The sequence below is a fragment of the Melospiza georgiana genome, chromosome 5, assembly GCF_028018845.1.
Source record: "Melospiza georgiana isolate bMelGeo1 chromosome 5, bMelGeo1.pri, whole genome shotgun sequence".
NCBI lineage: Eukaryota > Metazoa > Chordata > Aves > Passeriformes > Passerellidae > Melospiza > Melospiza georgiana.
This window is the reverse complement of record NC_080434.1, coordinates 331,450-351,461: the sequence shown is the minus strand read 5'-3', so window position 1 is coordinate 351,461 and position 20,012 is coordinate 331,450. Positions and strand designations below refer to the sequence as shown.

General features: G+C 34.8%; 1 protein-coding gene across 1 annotated transcript in view; it reads left to right on the top strand.

Annotated features, from left to right (window-relative positions):
* SGCZ (sarcoglycan zeta) overlaps positions 1 to 20,012 on the top strand; it is a 374,092-nt gene that overhangs the window by 209,254 nt on the left and 144,826 nt on the right. Inside the window, exon 3 of the mRNA XM_058025112.1 lies at positions 3,561 to 3,755. Within this exon, the coding sequence (XP_057881095.1) occupies positions 3,561 to 3,755 (195 nt within the window). The remainder of the gene's footprint in view (positions 1 to 3,560; positions 3,756 to 20,012) is intronic.

The following is a 20,012-nucleotide window of genomic DNA, read 5'->3' as shown; positions in this document are numbered from 1 at the left end:
TCAAGGGTGCAAAGGCATTTCCAGATGTCTTCATTAGAAAATGCAGTTTTGGAGTGTTGTGCGCAATTCTACCTTCAAGTCTAAAAGTTACAAGAAGAAAAATCCACAACAGAACAAAAAAGCATCAAACCCTCAGATCAGAATCTTGAAAACCCTCTGATTTGACACCTTCATGACAAAAGTAGTCTATGATAAATAATTCTTTTGTTGTGAGGCACAGTTTGTTTAGTCTCCATCCTTGGGTTGCACTGGATCACCTCTTTGAACTCCATTCTGTGATTCCATGACAAAAGGAGAAGACTTAGCAGGGTTCAGGTGTAGCCTGTATAAAAATTTCAGAGGAAACTTCTCTCTCTCTGCAATAGTTAATTCTCTAGCAATGTACCTCTACTACCTTGTAAATCCCAGTCTTGATATAATCTCAACCAAATCAAGATAATACAATATTTTTCTGTTAATTTTGGAAGTATTCTAGATTACCAAACTCTTGTAAAAGAGAAGGAGCAATCCATCTGCTTCAGCACATACTAGAAGAGACACCAAGAGCTTCTTGCATAGGTACTTGGCATTTTAAATGCTTTCTAAGAAAATTCATTTGTTTATGCATCAGGCTTTTTCAAACAATACAGCTCTCTTGCTTGCCATCTTCATATTTGTTTTTATAATGAGTTTCTTGATTTCATCCCAAGTCTTGATTTTAAAGCCAAGGCTGGGATGTAACATTTGTGTATTTACTACAAAAGAAGTGCTATGAATTTTATAGCTCTTCCTGCTCTGTGTGATGTATGTAGGGTAAGCTTTCAACAAAAGTCTATAAAGAAACCAGTAACATTATTTTCTGCTGTAAGCTTGGTGCAACATACTGTGCGAGGGGAAGCAAAATGAATGGCCTGCTGTAGTGTCACACAAAAAGAGAGTTCTCCAAAGCATTACCTGTGGGCCAAGAGGTTGTGTTACTTTCAGAGTGAGTGGGGAGAGATAGCTGGTTCAGGTAAATAATCTCTGTGATGTTTTGAGCTATGGCTAGTCATGACCAGATTGCTTTTATTATTTTTTTTTCCCTCTAAATGATGGTATGATGAATCTTCCTTGCTGGCTATGATTTTTCTGTATCTGAATCTCTACAGCTCATCCAATTCATTATCAACCCAAATGAAGATTGAGTGTAGATGCTGTCATACTGTGAATTTATATTTTCAAGTACCTTTATGTTTTCATTCTTTCTATGAATTAAGGGAATAATGCACAGGGAGTGCCTAGGCGTAGTGTTATGCTCCAGGTGACAGGTTCAGCAGGAGGTAGGGCCCCTTCCAAGGGTTCAAGGTCCCGAGAGGCGTGGGCTCTGCGTGGGCTCTGCCTGGGCTCCCATGGGCTCTGCCTGGGCTCTGCGTGGGCTCTGCATGGGCTCTGCATGGGCTCTGCATGGGCTCTGCATGGGCTCTCCCTGGGCTCTCCCTGGGCTCTCCCTGGGCTCTCCCTGGGCTTCTCCTCTGCCTTCACCAGGGCCCACACAGTGCACAGGGGGAACTGAGGGATGCCTGGCTGTGCTGATGGAATAAAATGTCATTGCATTTAATGGTTATGTTGCAAAAAACGCTCCCTGTTCCATGGGGCTGTATTCATAGTTTTAGGACCAGTGCTACTTCTGACATTGTCATGGTCTGAAAGTTGGCTTTTCAGCTGTTTCTAACAAACATAATTTTTTCATAGGTAATATATAAAGTTAAATCAAGAAAATGGAAATGGTGTAAAATTAATCCATTTAAATCTCAAAATTTAATTATACATCGAATTTTTTTTACAATGACTGGCTAAATAATGTGTAGAAACTCATTATAAGGAGAAAGTTGATTAGCTGATTTGTGTACACAGTTTCTAGATTTATAAGGCATTTTAACGCAATTAGGATGAAAACTGCCAGCGTATGATAAGAGGATGATGCAAAGTCGTAAAACCTGGCCATACTTTGCTTTGGGAGGATTGAGAAATGTCTTTGAGAGAAATTTTGTTTGTAAAATTCACTACATAAATAAACTGTGAAGCATTGCATTTAATTGAAATTGAGGGCAAAGAGAAATCATGATTGAAAAAAATAAAAATGACAAAATGCCTATTTGCTAAATTACTTAAAACCTGCTTATTAAATTCTTTATTTCTGTCTTGAATTATTTCAGTGATATATATACTGTCACAATATGTGACAGTATATATAGTGTGTTCTATGACTTATGTCTCTAATTATTCACTGTGAGTTAATTTATTCCATTAATATCTCATTCACTAGAAGAATGGTAAAACCTAAAGAGGGTTGATTTGGATAAATACCCAGCAACACAGATAATTACATGAATATTTTTGAGCTTCACATTTTAAAAATCTTATAAAATCAACATTTCTTTGATCCTTCAAATGAATGTAATCTGGTTTTTATTTCTCATTGGATCAACTGACTCATTTTTGTGTACTTTCACTTTTTTTTTAGTCAAAAGAAAGGCAACTTAAAACCTCAAATTTGATTTTTATCTGGTTTATAAGTTTAATGAGTTTTTGTTTGTTTGTTTTGGATTTTTTCATTTTGTTTTGTATTGTCTTATTCCTCCTGAGCACAAAGCCTATTAAAACAACATTTCTAATGGGAATATTACAGAAAGAACTCTTACATAAACAGAATGAGAATGCTTTAATTTAATTTTTAAGTCAAAGAGAAAATTTAATACCTTCCCGTCTAAAGGCAGTGTGACAGCTGAATATGAATATAAATCTCTGTAAAAAAAAGCTGTGAAGGAAAAAAATTAAACAGTTTTTTATTAAATGGCACAAACACCTTTTTTTAAAGGAAGTAATAATTGAAAGTTCTTTAAGCAGTTTGCAAATAGTTACTGCTTGTTGGTGTGTGAGAAGAATTTAAACTAGTTCGGGAATTCAACAGATTATAACTGTATCCATCTCTTGAAGGGCAAAATGTAGCTTTTGTCTTTTTTCTTTTTTGTAAAATAAGAAGGCATGTATAATAGCATCAATTGTTAATTTAATTTGCTAAGTACAATAAAAGACTGAAAACTTCATTTATGAAAGATGTATTTAGAAAGGTGAGATTTTTCTTTTGTTAGTGCAAGAGTGTACTGGCTACAAGTTTTATGAAGAAAATTGGTGTTATCTCAGCCAAAACCAGTACAAAAGAAAAGATACATGACTCTTTCTCCAGACCCAAATTTTGCTGAATGATCTCATAAAGGACAATAAAATAATATTCAGAATTAAAGTGTAAAATACATTTATAGATTACTTTTATATTTTAATAGTTTTTTGTTGATAAATTTGAAATGCAAATCCAATTTGAAACAGAAACCAAAGGTTTACATTAAAGTCATAAAATCCACCAAATTCATGCTAGATGCCTAGTACAAATAACATTGATGTGGTTAATGCTGGATGAATGTGTCTCTTCTGTGCCCATAGAAACTGATTTTCTATACCTTCTGAGACAATTGTAATGTAACGTTGCATGTGAAAAACAGAGCTCTCATCTCCGTACTTATGCTTCCATCTCTCTTTTACAGATGACACGAGAGCAGTATATATTAGCAACACAACAGAACAGCCTTCCAAGGACTGAGCATCCTCAGTTTTACCCAGTGGGGATTTATGGATGGCGAAAGAGGTGCTTATACTTCTTTGTCCTTCTGCTGTTGGTTACCATGATTGTTAATTTAGCAATGACAATATGGATTTTGAAGGTTATGAATTTCACAGTGGTAAGTATTACAGTAACTTTATGTACCTCATTTCTTCAAGTACTAGCTTCTAGGCTTTTTTCTTTTTCCTTTAGCATGTTATATAAAAATCTAATAATTTTGGAGGAAAAAACGCATATGCTTATTTGAATGCTGGTTCAGATAGTCAAACTTTTTATATATATTCTGCAATGAGTGGACTGGTGCCCTCTTTTTCTGATGTTTTTGGTTAAAAAACATATTTTCTGAAATTATATCTGGATCTTAGACTTTTTTGTTTGCCCAGATGAAAAGTATCATGATGACTGCCCCAAGCATCTTTTAATTTCTTGTCATCACTAAATAACAAGCAAGAGCAGTTTACTGTATTTGTTATGTATAGTATCTCTCTTAGGAGGGAACTGGGTTAGTCATGTCAATGCATGGTTTTTCTTATCTTTTGTTCTTTGTATTTTTTTAAGTTTACTGGAAATTTGGACTGTGTTTCTCCCAGAACTTAGAGTAGCTGTTTTGGTGTTGGTGGGAGGATAGGCGAGTCTAAAAGTCTCATGCTTTAATGAGTCAGTCTCTGTCTGGAATCTTTAATATCAGCAAAGCATTTCAGGTGTACACTTGAAAGAACATCTACATTCAGTGGAAGCTGTGGTAGGAGTGTGCACTAGCTGGCAGCAGAGTAGTGACTTCTTGTACATCAAAAGAAAAGAGAGAACTTCTACACAGTTTAAAGTAGCAGTGTTTCTGCTAGGACCAGTGCAGTCTTCCTCTCTTGATTTTAACCTTCATAATCTATATTTTAGTGTATTTAGTTATAAAATTCCAATTCCTGTGTCGCAGCACATTTCTTCATTAGTTTATCAGAAATAGAAGATCAGCCAGCAAAACCAGCATAAAACCTGTGTCTAAAATCGTTCTATATCTGTTGGCGATCTGTGATGCATTAGATGATCTGAAACTGTTTTCTGGTGGGACGTATTGTGCAAATACATTTATTCTTCTAAGTTTCCACTAGTGGGTGAACATGTTGAATTAATATTTTGACAACTGTATGATTTTAATGTTCACGTACAGAAAAGTTTGTGATAATCTTTTGGAAGGTTACCTTTTTTCAGAGGGGGCTTTTTTTGCTCTGTTTTTTCTATTTTTCAGCACAATGTGTTTTTAAAATAGGATAACCATATATGTTTTTGCCTATTTGAATAATTATTCATTTGTACTGGAAAACATTTAGGCATAACTCTTTAAGCAATTTTAAAATATAGCTTTTAAAAAGCACAGAATTTTTCTCTGTACAGAAGATTGCATTCCAATAGAATATTTGAAAATACTGTTTCCATATCTAGGGATTTTTTGACCATCCACACTACAACCTATTTTAACACTATCAAGTTTAAATCTTTTCAAATTTGATGAAGCAGTTTTTAAAACAAAACAAAAAGATAAATTCTGAAATATTTTGCTTTCCTGCATGTCAAAGTTTGTTGGAAAGTTAAAAATTCATGATGAATTACTAAATCAGTGCAGGATTCTAGTGCAGAAAACAAACAGATCATTGCAGCACTTATAATAAAACACTTTCTCCTTGATCATATTAAAATACATTTCTAAAATTATGTGATGAAGACTTAATTTACTTCTGCAGACTCATGGAATAGCAGGTAGCTGGTATTCACATTGGAATCTCTGTGTGCTAGAAGTGTCATGTTAAAAGTTGAACAACATCTTCACACTCATGTCCTCACATGCACTTTTGAGCAAGAGTGAGAAATTTGTATGAAGTCTGAAAGAGTCACATTCTTAGGTGTAGGTTTTTGACAGTAAAATAATTTAGTTTATAAACCTAAAGTTTGTGTATATAAAAAGGCAATGACGTTGAAATACAAAGATATTTCTTCCATGTACATGTATGTATGTACAGATAGATAAAAAAGAAGAAATTTTATTTGTTTAACTGGAGTGTGATAGGAAATCAGAGGTGCAGCTAGAAACCTCAAGTGTTTGCTCAAAAGAGGAATATATTCATGATAAAAGTAATTGCTGAAATTGGACTGCTTTGACATTTTGACATTATTTAAAAATATTTCCTGTTTTAGCATAAGTCAGTGTTGAGCTTTCTATGAAGACAATAGTAATTGCCGCATTTCAAGGGGTCATGAAAAGCCAGGTCATGGTTTGTCGTTGCTATCTGATGATTGCAACACTGTTAATTTGTATTAGCTGTTGCCTTTTCTATTTTTAAGTGTAAAGCTACAGCCACTGACAGTTTGGCATAATAAAAACCTTGCTGCGGTCAAGTTTCCAGCTGGAAAAGTTTTCTTGAATATACTGACCTTGCACATAAGAGTCACATTCTGAATCTGAGCAGTCATCCCATGTTCTTTTTATACTCAGAATGTAAAAAAGGGTCTTGTGTAAAGCATTCATCTCAAAGTAAGATAGGCAACTTATATGAATTTTTCCTATGGATAAATGTTGAATAGCTTATCAAATAAGTAATAATAGTAAAAAAAAAAGTTTCTTTGCAATCATATAAAAATATAGTACTGGCAAGGTGTGCAAGTCTCCTTTTATCAGATTATGTAATGTGACTAGGAAAAATAGAGAAATGTTCAGGGATACAATCTCTTCTTCTGGTGTCTAAGGTAAATAAACTTGAAAGGTAACAAATAATTGAAATTACCTTGAAAGTTATAAATAATTCCCCTGATATATAATATGTATCAGATGAGCAAAACAAAAAGTAATTAATATCTGTGTAGCAGGAATATTAGCAGGAGGGGTCACAGATGTAGTAATAATTTTTGAAAGATGCTTTCCCACTGGTAGCTTAATCTTAGTGTCCTATAATATCTAGTTGAGCTTTGTTACCTCACTGTTCAATTATCTTTTTAGAAAGATGTGGCCAAGGAGGCCAATGGCATCTTGGCCTGTATCAAGAGCAGTGTGGCCAGCAGGGCCTGGGACAGGGTTATGCCCCTGCACTGGGCCCTGGTGAGGCCACACCTCAAGTACTGTGCTCACTTTTGGGCCCCTCACTTCCAAAAGGACATTGAGGTGCATGTCTGTAGACAGGAACAGAATGGCAAATGGTCTGGAAAATGTCTTGTGAGAATGGCTGAGGGAGCAGGGCGTGTTTATCCTGGAGAAGAAGAGGCTGAGGGGAGACCTCATCACTCTACAACTGCCTGAAAGGAGGATGTAGTGAGATCGGGGTTGTTTTCTTCTGCCATGTCTCAAATGAGCAAATGAGAAGAAATGGCCTTAAGCTGTGCCAGGGGAGGTTCAGATTACATATTAATTTCTTTCTTAATTAAAAAGTAGTTAGACATTGAAATAAGTTGCCCAGGCAAGGTGTGATGTTATCATCTCTGGAAGTGTTCAAAGGGTATCTGTATGGTTCAGGGGTGGTTGTGGTGGTACTGGGGAGATGGTTAAACTGGATAATCTTTAAGGTCTGATTTTCAAAGGAGACATGCAAAATATCTTGTAAAAATCAAGCCAGGAACTAAAATCTGTTAATTTTTTCAGTATATAAAATAATAGCCTTAGGGGACTTGGGTTTCATGGAACACTTATGGTTTCCTTTCCTTGCACTAACCTTGGCATGGTTCACAGGCTCCCCCAAGGAATTGTCTGTCTTTCACTTTCCATCAGGATGTAATTACCTCTCACTTAGTCTATCTTGTATGAGTTTAATGAAGCTCAGAGAGCTGTTAGTCGCTCTTTACCTGTCTATACAGTTACTATACTAGGGATTTCAGGAGGGATAGATACTCAAGTCATGACTTGGTACCAGAGCGAAGGGGTAAAATATTAATGGTTTTGGGTTTAGAACATTCTGGTTATTTCATATATGTAGTATATGTGAATTTTAAAGGCTTATGAAGAAAGAAATATTTTTTTACTGTGCCTGCATTCTTGTCAACCTGTATTTACATGGACTACAGCAAAAGTAATTAGCTGATTTTTTTTTTTTTAAGATCCAATCACTTTATCATTATTCTCCAATACAGCCTTTACTTTGCATCCTCTTTAAGTTTTTTAACCTCAGCAGAATTATAGTTTTATATAATTTATTCTTGATATAGCTGTTAATGAATAAGACATATTGACACTCTGTCAATCTGTTTAATTACTTTTTAAAAGAGACTTACTATATATTTTTGTTACTAACCAAATACCAGTGTAGCAATACATGCCTGAAAGTTTTCTGCATGTATTTCAAGTTAGCTTTAAAAAGGGGAATTCAAAGCATTCCCCTCTTTTTGTTGGGATGTGACATTGTGAAATAACATGGAGCAATCGGCACAGAAGTGTAGGTCCAGCTCTTGGTGGAGGAAGCATTTAATAACACCTCTTTGATACATTTTCTCATATGTGCACAATTGGCATTGATATTGACACATCTAATATTATGTTTTACCTTTGCTGATTACATGACATCGGTGTCTGGAGTTTACTAAAGCTAAAAAAAAATGGTACTGTTAGAGAAAATGCTCATGTAGCTCTTCAATCTCTTTTTGTGTCCTGTAACAGCCACATGGCACCAAGTTATTGTACTGGTTTTGGTTGTACATCTGGTTTTGTGTGTCTTCATTTTCTGATTACCCCTAGGAATCCATATATGAAAAGACATTTTTTGACCCCCTGTAAGAATGCAGCCACCAGCTTCAGACGTTTTCTCTTGCTGTAGCTGCAGTGTTGCAGTCAGTTTTGACTGCTGTTGTGACACAATGTTGTCTGTATTGATCCATGTAAAACTCCTCTTGCCAGTCCTACCATGGGAATTACTTTTAAGGTCAGGGGCCAGACAAGTTATCTGGGTAGAGACAGTTTATTTCTCCAGGAACTTTGAGGAACGCTTTATCTTCAGACATAGGCAGAGTGTAAAGAGCAGTTTGAGTTTCCTGGCTGGAATGCTTGTGCTTCATGCTGACCATACTCTCTTTGCTGGCTGCCTGGCTCTGGATCCACTTTGTATGGATAGCAACTATGAATTCCACCTATTCCATGTTTAACTCCTAATGCCATGTTTAAAAGCCAAGTAAACATGATTTATTTCTTATGTGACAGAATATATATTAAGGCAGAAATTTGCAAACATTAATTCTGCCTCCCCCCGTTTGTATCGTAACAGATTATCCCTATATTCCTTTACAAGTTTCAGTTTTATAATTGGAAACTTTCAGTAAACACTATTTTCCTGGGTTTTGGTTAATATGCAAGAATGTGGAAATCTTCCTAATATTTAAGTCTGTGTGTTGGGACACACACATGCTTCTGATCTTAATATCCAATATGGAGAAAACACTCATGATTTTTTTAAAAGTACAATTTCTACATTAGAGTTATAATTTGATGCCTAAGTTTTTAGCAGTACAGAACCAAATCAGTTCTGTTCAATGCTTTTATCTAGATGTAGACCAAACTGTCTTGGCATACTGAGGAAAAAAAATCTATTTGTGAAGCTATACTGTAATAGAAATTATCCATTTCTCAACAAGCATGACCGTGATATGAGTAGTTAAGTTTCTAATGTTCTTAGGCCACCCATAAGTCTTTATTTGATGGTCAGATATTGGTTACCAGTTCCGTTAGTTCTGCTGAACTATGTGATGAAGATAGCACTTTCACATAATAATTAATACCATTGCAAGTAGCACTAGGGCAAGGGTCTTTTCCTTTTCTTAGACTATCTTTGAGACGTGTCCAATTTGTAGCAGGTTGGCATTTCAAAGTTATAAAGTTTTGTAATTGTACATATGTAAAAAATAATTTTGTCATCTGGCAAACAGAAAACCTCTTCCATCTGACAAAGGCAGCAGTTTGTTATTAGGTTTTGAGTAAATATGAATAGAAGCAGTTGATGTATATTTAATAAATATATTCTGTCACATCTGCAGGTTAAATTTACTTCAATGGCAATAACTTATTGTCAATAATTTTTTAAAAACTGAAAATTATCTAATTTTTAAAACTTTTTTATCTTATCACCTAGGTAGAAAATTATTTCTCTAGAACCATCAGCATTTTTTCTTTCAAGAACATGATGTTCTGTTTTGGAATGAATGAGAGAAAACTCTTGTTTTCTTTTTGCTTGGTTTTTTTTTTTTTTCTTTGTTTGTGTTTTTGTTTTGTTGTTGGTTTTTTTTGCTTTGTCAATCTGAACTGACAAAGTTCCAGTCCAGAGGAGGCAATATAATTAACTTTTAGTGATCATGAGACTAAGTCAAGATATGACAGACCAAGGCTCAAATTATCTCTAATGTAGATCATGTTCCAGATAAGTGTTTTATGCATAGCTTATTAGTCCTTATGATTTCTGGCATTTTGTTTTAATAGATACATGACATCTCTCTTACTGTTTCTTAATCTCAAACGCTACATATCAACCTTGTAACAAATTTTATTGAAGATTTCAATGAAATGGCTGTGTATTCCTCAGGAATATTTTCTGCACCGATTTATGATTCTTTTGAAATTTTGACTTTTAAATTATTTGAAATAATACTTAGAAAGTCTTCAGCTTAAATGAGTGTTAGAAACTAGATGTCTGCGCATGGACATGTATACGAGTCTGCACAAATTCTTATTTATATAGGTGACTATTTCCTCATATCCTTATGGTGCACTGGAAATCAGAAATGTCAGCTTCTTGAATGAACCTGTCAGCTCCATGAATAATTCAACAACTTACCCATAGAATGTCAGCAAATTAATCTTGCTGTGAGTTAATTTTACTTGGACTTTTTTATCCCACTTTTTAACATTCATGGAAAAGCACAACTTGAGAGAGCTGGAGGGTATTTTGTACAACTTGTGTCCCCTTTCATTTTCAGTGCCATAGGCAAGAATGAACCGATTTATTCTTACTCTGTTTTGAGCATTTCATATATTTGCTGTCCTGAGCACAATGAAAACTCATTTGAAATATTTCTAGTACCATTCCTCTAAATCACCTTTTTATCTCATCTTGTATGTGTACCTCCTGTGTTGTATACCTCTTTTCCTAGTCCTTATGGGGAGGAAAAAAATCAGTGTCAGTGCAAGCATGGGGCAGGCTTACTTGACTGTACAGTAATTAATATAAAATCTGTTGTGTCACAGTGAAAGGTGACTAATCTGCTGTCATATTTGTGATACATAAGACAACAGCTTGCATGAACAGTCAAGCCACTGTTAAACATATTTTGTTAGGTATTTTATAGTACTGGACCTCTCATGGAAAGATATCTTTCAGTAAAAAGTAGGAAGGTATTGTTTAAAACAATCCAATTTAATAACAGTTCTCAGCAAACATTGACTCCCTTGATTAATGTGCGGGTTACTTTATTGATTCTGGGTGGCTGAATGCAGATCTTAAATTATTTATTTTATTTCTGAGATATGTCTGTACATTTTGGGGTTGTTTTTTAACAAATGATCTCTCATGAAGAAGGAATGTGATAAAATTCTTTTCTCATTTTTATATTTGTTTGGCCATTCAGATTTAATGGCAAAATACTAGTAGAGTTTCCAATAGAAAAAAGAAGTGAATACACTGCACCTCAGAAAGTCTTGTAAAAATATGCCAGCAACAACAGTTGAAATTAATGTAATAGGTTAGCCAAAAATGTGTATATACATATATAGATATGTGTATATATACGTATCTATTCAGTTTGCCAAGGTTTACTTTCTCTGAAACAATCATGTGTTCAAGCTGAGTGAGCAATATTTACTAGACAGCTTAATCATTCACTGTGTAAATAGGCTGGAACAAGTATCTCAGAATTTTTTCAAATATTTGCTTTCATGAAAATGGAATTAATATAATTTCCATTAAAGGCTTTTTTTTTCCTTTCTGAGTGTATTCTAGCATGGCATTAGTGTTTATAGAAAATTATCTTTTCAAGAGACTATTATATAAATATAATTTTGAATTCTTAAGGGTTTATCAAGTAAGAGAGTTCTGACACTTACATTTGTCCAAATACATAGCTTGAATAGCAGACATTTGAAGAATGTTTTTGGTTTGGACTTATTTTTAATGAGGGGGGAAAAGGTGGAAGAAATTTATTTTGTATACCAGGTTTCATGAAAATAATCAATAGAAAGTCATAAAAAGAAAAGAAGGCTAATGCATCAGCTTGTTTGTCTCAAGTGGAGCAGCTAAATCAGAGTTAAATTTATAGTTCAGGCTAAGTAGTAATATTTTATATGTTTGTTTAGCAGTGATTAGAAAGATATCAAACCACTTGAACAAAGTTTAGTTACTAAAAAGTACCAACAGTCTGTATAAATAATGAAATGTGTGATTCTTACTTCCTTTCTATTATTGGGATGACTTATCTGAGTAAAGAGTGCAATAAAAAATTGCATTCTCTGCTTGGAATCCTGCTTTTATTTGTACAAATCTTCCACCCTGAAATAAATACAAGTCCATGTATTAAGTACAAGAGCAGAATGTACTTATGTAAATCTAGCCTAAATTAGACCTAGCACATTTAGGAATTATAATCAAAAAGAAACAGGAAGATAAGATAGAATATGTAGTGATAAATGTCTTACATGGCAGAGTATTTCCTCTTCTTTCTTATAAGTCAGGATATTAAATGTGTGGTTGGAATCCCAGACGGGATTAAATGATGAATTAAATGTTTCACTGATGCAGAAGGAAGGACATGTTTTAATAAAAAATGTGAATAAGGGTTTTTTTTTGTCCTGCAGCAACAAGGAGAAAAATTTTCAAGACTTTGACCCAAAAGATACAACACTGGTGCAGGTATCATTTCTATGCCTGGCAAACATATTTTACTACTGCTAGGTACAATCAAGGCATGAAAATCAAGAAATCCAGTAAAAGCAGATTATAAATGGTATTGCCAAAGACAATGTAGAAGTAGTGGAAATACCACAAAATATAAGTCAATGTTGACACACAATCCTAAACCTCTTAATCATAATCTGAATTTGGCTGCCTTTTCTGGAAAAGCCTGGAGCACCAGAGCTTGTGCCATGATCTGTTGTTGAGGCAGCATGGTGCATGCCCTGTCTGTGGCATCAGTGTCCATCAATAATGTGGGAGCTGCATTGTTTTACTGGGACACTCAGTGAAGCACAAGTTGTGGGCAGCTTTCTGTGAAATCTTAAACGTTTTGAGCTTAAGGCATCTTACAAACAAAACCCCCAAAAACCCCAGATACATATTTTAGTGTCTCTAATCATGAAATCAGCATTTTTGTGATGTAAAATCACTATCTATAAATTGGTTGTAGTTACAGATCTTACTTTCCTCTCACTTCATTGACATCTACTTATACAGTAGAGCAACATCAAGAAATGTTTTCCCAAAGAGAAATTTCTAATTACTGTGTTTATTTTTCTTATTATCTTCAAGGTTCAGTTTTATAACAGCAAGGATGTGCAAATGGGTAATAGATTTCTGTCCACATCAACAAAAAACTAAAAGTGGAATAAGTATAATAAAAATACAAGAGTAATTAATATATATTAACTTTGGTTCAAATTTTAACACATCTTTCTTCTCATATACTGGGATGGCACAAGTCAAAAAATTATAAGCAATTCTTTTTATAAAATGAAATTGCTATCATATTCTTCTCAGTTGAGATGATACTTTAATAGTAAAGGTAGATGAAAGCATATGTAAAGATAGAAATTTAAAAATATAGACTTGATCATCTTCAAATCATTCTCCCATCTTTTAGAGGTGGAGCTTTCTCATTTCCTTCATTGTGTTCAGGAATATACAATTCTTATCAGTCATCTTTCGGGTTCTGGTCGTGCTACATAGAAGTAACAGAGGAGACAAATATCTATATTTGTTTTATTGGCTGAACAAACAACTACTTAAAATGAAAGACACATTTTAAATAGTTTTTGTCACATATTCTAACGCTGTTATTTATTTACCAGAACGTGATCATCACTATTAGAAATGTGTTCATTTTTTACAGTAGTAAATTGAGAATAAAAATGTATTATGCCAACAATTTGCCTGTGGGTTTGTTAGTCAGACTGATTGATATAGGCTTATCTGTATATAAACATCCAAACTTATTTTTTCTCAAGAGGGATGTAAATTATTTACATTTGAATTTCCTGATGGTTTTTACAATTTTTTTTGCTGGTTCACTAATTAAAATGTGAACTATAGAGAAGGAGGGTTGATTTTTAAGCTTAGGTCTATGTTATCTTGCTCTTACTTTCAAACTTAATTATTTGCAAAATTATTTAAATTAAATCCTATCTACAGGATGCTACTATGGAAATCCTTATGTTCTAATTGAAGAAAGGTCACACTCTTTTGTGGTACCTAAGGAGGACCAGTTGGACAGGAAAAAAGGGGCAAAGAATATGGCAACACAAAGTCTCTGGCAGGCATAAAACTTTGGGGGAATGTGATGGTGCTCACAGGGGTTCTTGGATGAGGCCAGAGATGAGAATGCTGACTCCATGTTCAGAAGGCTTGATTTATTATTTTATGATATATATGTATTACATTATAACTATACTAAAAAGAAATAGAAGGAAATGTTTCCTCTCAGAAGCTGGCTAATAGAATAGAAAAGAATGATAACAAAAGGCAGCTCTCTCAGACTCTGTCTGAGATAGCTTGGCCCTTGATTGGCCATTAATCATAAACACCCAAGATGGGCCAACAACAGATGAACCCATTGCATTCCACAGCAGCAGATAATCATTGTTTACATTTTGCTGCTGGAACTTCTCAGCTTCAGCAGGAAAAATCCTAAGAAAGGATTTTCACTAAAGATGTCTGCGACAGGGGAATATGCTCGCTCTAAACTCTCGTGTCACTTTTTATATTAAGCAGGAGTGTTATGGTCTGCAGTTCTTAATGTGAACTGTGGAAAAATAAATATCCTGTTACGGATTGTTATCTGAGGTTTCGTCGAACTGTCAAAGGACTCTTATACTTCTGTTTTAAGGTTTAATAAACCTGTAACCTGGAGCTTGCTGAAGGTTAACACATTTACTTTCAAGAAAATAAAATTCAGTGACAGATAAGGGCATTTATTACTGCACAAATAGAAAAAATAGTTTTCATAGTCTGAAGGGAAGCATTAATGGATTTTGAATTCATGGTGTGTGTGAAAAAAATTACTTCTGATACCCTAAGGTTCAGGTGAAACTTTAGTCATATGTAAAATACAATAAAACACCAGATAATTCTTACCCATTTTTAAAAATTCTGAACATACTTAAACCACTGCCTTAATAAAAATGAAAATAAGTATAGATTTTATAATAGGGTACAGTATAATCACAGGTTCTCAAAGGTATAGGCTCGGCTAAAATATTCTGCAGACTACTGCTATTCTTTGACAGAAGATCTGAGGAGTCCACCTAAGCAGTCCAGTCATATAAATATTTCACATTACTCTTTGCTAGTTAACTGAATTTTATTAGTAGAGTTATACTGAATATTCAGTAAGCTTACAGTGTGTGAATTTACACACACACAAAAGGTATTCCTAAATAATTTTTTTTACATCAGATAATCTTTCTGTATTACAGAGAACATTTCTGCAATCTTACTTGATAGCTTTTAGTTTACTGGTCATTAAAACCTCTCTCTTCCTAGTAGTGCACTCTATTAACTCTGATTAGAAGTATTTCTATACACTTTTTTCACACTTCTGTATGGGGTTTTTTGTATGCTTTAACACTTGGTGTTACTTTCATACACACAATCTAAAAGATTCAAGTGTCAGGTTAGGAGTTAATGGCTGGGTTTTCAAAAGTAGCTGGAAGTCAACCTTGAGGGCATGTATGTTATTTGAAAAATACCATCCTGCACAGCTTTATGCTTGTTGGTGTTGTAAGATGGCCTCCATCTTACATCCATTCTCTGTGAAATATTTCCTTATTGAGCACAGTATTTGTTGTGCATCATACATGCACGCAGTATGCTGGGTAATAACAGCCGTCTGGGAAGTAACTGCTAAATAAACAAATAGTCTGTTGTAAAGGGTGTTGAAGAGCAGAATGCTCATGCAAGCTCTAAACCCTCAAAGCATGGTGCTAGAAGTATTGATTCTCGTGAGGGTGGAGCAGCAAAGTATGCAAAGAATTTCTGAGACTGGGCAGGACAGTGAAGATCGGGAATTGTACATCAGAGGTGTGTGGGGGGCATACAAGTTTCTCTTTTTATTTACTGATGATTAGAAGTACGAATTCCAGGGTGAGTCCAGGAAAATAAGACATCAGGAAATAGTAGGGAAGGCAGCTGAACATGAGCTGCAGAGGAGAGACAGCTGTTCAGGCCACAGCAGGACCGTTCTGTGCTGGGTGGCCACTGGGATGGAGAGGAGCTGTTAAAAGTTGTGGAAAAGTGTTACTCTGACAGCATCATCTCTAGTTACTCTGTGGAGAACTTGGGGAGGACCTCGTGATGTGAATATTAAAAAATTGATGGAGGTTTGTGAATTCATTGGGTAAATGCCTGGCAGGAAAATGTACCAAAAAAATCCTGAATCTGAACATCCTATTTTAATATTTGTGTGTCTGATGTTATTGGAAATGAGACATTAGGGTTAACTTTTGATCTCACCCAGAATGGCCATTCTTATGATTTTTTGAAAGCAGGGCTGAGAACATGATACTCAGTTTATGCATTATATTGACAAACCAGTGGTTTGTATTGTGTATTTCAATGCATCACAGTGTGCAGTCAATTCAGGAAATTAAGGATCACATTCAAGTCAATAGAACTAAGTGGTTTAGTCCTAATCCCAGGAAATTAGAAGTTATTTGAAATCTTTACTTCCTCCCAAAAACAGATGAAAAAATAAAGGGGTAGGCTGAGTAGCAGTGTTGTAGCACCACAAAACAAAACTAAACTGATTTCTTGTCAAACTAAATTCTGGGTTTGGCTCTGTGAGTTATTGCTCTCTGTCATGAAAGTGTGATTTAGTTAACTAAACTATTTTGAAGCTATGTCTGCTTTCATATAATTTTGCAAACAGTTTAAGACAATCTGAAGAGATGGAAAAAAGAACTGTTCAAGCTATTAGAATAACAATTTATGAATATATTTAGGATATTTTCCAAGTTAGAATTTCAAAAAGTTTTTTTCCTTTGCATTTACAAATATAACTATGTTTATATTGGTTGTATAAATTCTGAAAAAACCCCATCAGAATGTCTTGAATAGAAAACATTGATCAGTTGCTTCATTTTTTGTCCTTGGCTGCAGGCTATGCTGTAGGCAACACGGTGTTACACTTACATAAATTTGTCAAACAAAATATTATAGATGTTATTTCATAAATATTTTTTTCAGTTTACTAGAATGGATGAAACTGACTTCAAATTACTAAAAAAGAGTCCGTATAATCCATATACCTAGATTACTTTCTGTGCTTATTCTCAGATCTCTCTGTCCCTTTGCAAAATCTACATGGAAGCAGTCACTATATGGGTAGCTGAGATAATTTAGATTTACCATTTTTTTATTTCTTAATTGCCGTTCATGACAACAATTTAGAGAAGCAGAAGCATGTTTAAGCTGTCTCTGTCTTCCTAGAGCTGATTATGGGTCTGTTCCATTCTGGTGTATGCCTTGTGTTCCCATGTGTGTGCATGAAACACGCGTGTGTACCACTACCCACGTGAATCATTGACGGCCTTTCTTATGCTGCCTGCCTTTTAATATTCATCTGTTGCTTGCCCTCTGACCTTGATAAAGTCAATCTACAAGCAAGGATTGCCAGAAGCTTGTCCACATATTCAGATTTGAAGATACTGTAGGATATAGCTACAGAAAAATCATATAATGAGTGTTTTAGTTAACTTTGCCCATGTGATTGTGGATGATTAATCTCTTTGGAGTGGAGTACCATCAAAAAATGGTAGAATATTTTCCATTTTTAGTTTTGAAACTAAAAATATTTTAAGAAAAGTTCAGCTCCAATTATTTTTAATAGAATGGCAGTTTTTATTTGACTATCAGATGAAGGAAATGAAAAATGCCATAATCTCTGATCAGCACACAGCAGGATAGAGGCATGGTGGCAGTATTACTGATATCTGAGGTGATAATTTTCCAAAATTACCTAGAAATTAAACACACTCAGTGTAAGAGGCAAAACAACCTTTCCAACTTAAATTTAGTGTAAAGTGAAAGCAGAAAAGCCTTGCATATTTTCAGTAAGTATTTTTTTATTATTTGACAAAAAATGTCTTTAAACTGAGTGCTCAGAAATTCTCCTGTTTTTCATTAAATCTCCTGGGGAAGCAAAACAAATCTGTATGCCAGTATAAAAGCAGGCTTCTTAAGTGTATAAAGTACACAAGTCAGCAAAAACGTAATGATTTTTCAGTTAAAGATGTAATATAAAACTATGTTTCCTTTTTTCACTTTTATAAATGAATCCTAGGATGGTTTGGGTTGGAAGGGGACCTCGATCGTTTAGTTGCAGCCCCAGTGCCATGGGCACATTCAGTTCGATCAGGGGCTCACAGCCCCATGCAGGGATGAGGCATTGGCAGTTTCTCTGGGCAGCCTGCTCCAGTGCCTCACAGCCCTCACAGCAGAGGGTTTTTCCCTAAGGTCTAATCTAAATCTAGTCTCCTTCAATTTGAACCCATTTCCCTTTCTTCTTTTGCAACACACTTTTGTAAATAATTTCTCTCCATCTTTCCTCTAAGTTCCCTTCAGATACTGGAAGGATGCACTTAGGTCATCCTGACGTCTTCCCTTTTCCAGGCTGAGCAATCCCAATTCTCTCAGCTTTTGCTCTTAGGAGAGGTGTTCCTTCCCTCTGATCAGCTTGCTGCCCCTCCTCTGGACCAAGTGCTAACTCTGTTCCTATTTTTCCCCAATCCATTGTCTTCATCACTGTCACTTGTGGCTATCAAATCACCCCGTGTGGTTATCTGAATAGAACTGATATTACTTGCATGTTACTTTACCGTAGTCTCAATGCAGTGATGAGCATGAGGACAGAAACTCCAAGAAATAAAATGCTTTAACTACCCCAATTTTATGTGAGTGGAATTATTAATATAACCATACTTCATAATTGGTTGTGTATATCTGAATTTTCTCATGCTGCAAAGTGAAAACTTAAAGGTGTACAGGAAAGGATGTATAGGCAAGGGAAAAAGAAATAGGAGGCAGAAGAAAAGACTAATCAAAGATGGTAAAATTATGAAATTAACAAAGAATTATGAGATGGAAAAATTGAAATAAAGAAAAAAAGCCATTTATGTTTCATATAAAAGAGGTTTCTTAGCTAACAGATGTATTAGCCACAGGCAGCAATAAGTTTTAAAAATGAAAAACAACACATAATTTTTAGATCACTAAAATTAAAATGGTGACAGCTCTAGCAGATATATATTACAAAGAAGTATTCTAGTCCTCTGAATAAATCATTGAACGAGGACTGAAAATCAGGGTTTGATTTTTAGCACTCTTTGCAGTTGCCTAGCTGAGAATGTTAATGATTATTACTTTGAAATGGAAGTTGTTAGAAAACCAACTTGAATGAGAGCAGTCCTGAGAAGGATGTGGGGATTCTGGTGGATGAGAAGCTTGACGTGACCCATCAGGGTGCAGCTCAGAGAGCCAGCCGTGTCTTGAGCTGCAGGAAAAGGAGCAAGGCCACCACTCTGAGGGAGGTGATTCTTCCCCTCTACTCCAATGCTGTGAAACCCCACCTGCAGTACTGGTACAAGTGTCTTTTTTTTTTTTTTTTAATTTCCTGGACTTTGTCATTCTTGCTCATAATAGATTGTTTTGATAGTAATCAGCCTAATTATTGAAACCAGCATTTTTAGTATATGGCTTTGGAAAGGGAAGAAAAGGAAATGAGAGTCAAGAAAAATTGTGGATAGAGGAAGCAAGAACAACAACAAAAACAAAAGATTAAAAAAAAAGACATGAAAATCAAGACAAAACCAAAAACTATACTCCTTATTTCACTTTTTTTTAGTATCTAATGCAGAACTATGCAAATTTTACAAGGACAGAGATATACTCTGAAATATACCTAAAACTAGGTTCTTAGAGTGGTTCTGGCATTTATTCATATGGAACTATACTGAATATATTTTATTACCTCTCAAGGAAATAGGAACTTGGTTTATTTTCTCTGAAAACTATGCTAGAGGAACTATAAATTTACCCTTAAAAATTATGATTACCTTTCACATCAGTGGAAGATAAATTCTAGCATCTTTCACAATACCAGCAAGGTGTTATTTATGCAGGTGTGAGTTTTAACAGTGCCACTACAGATGCAGCATGTA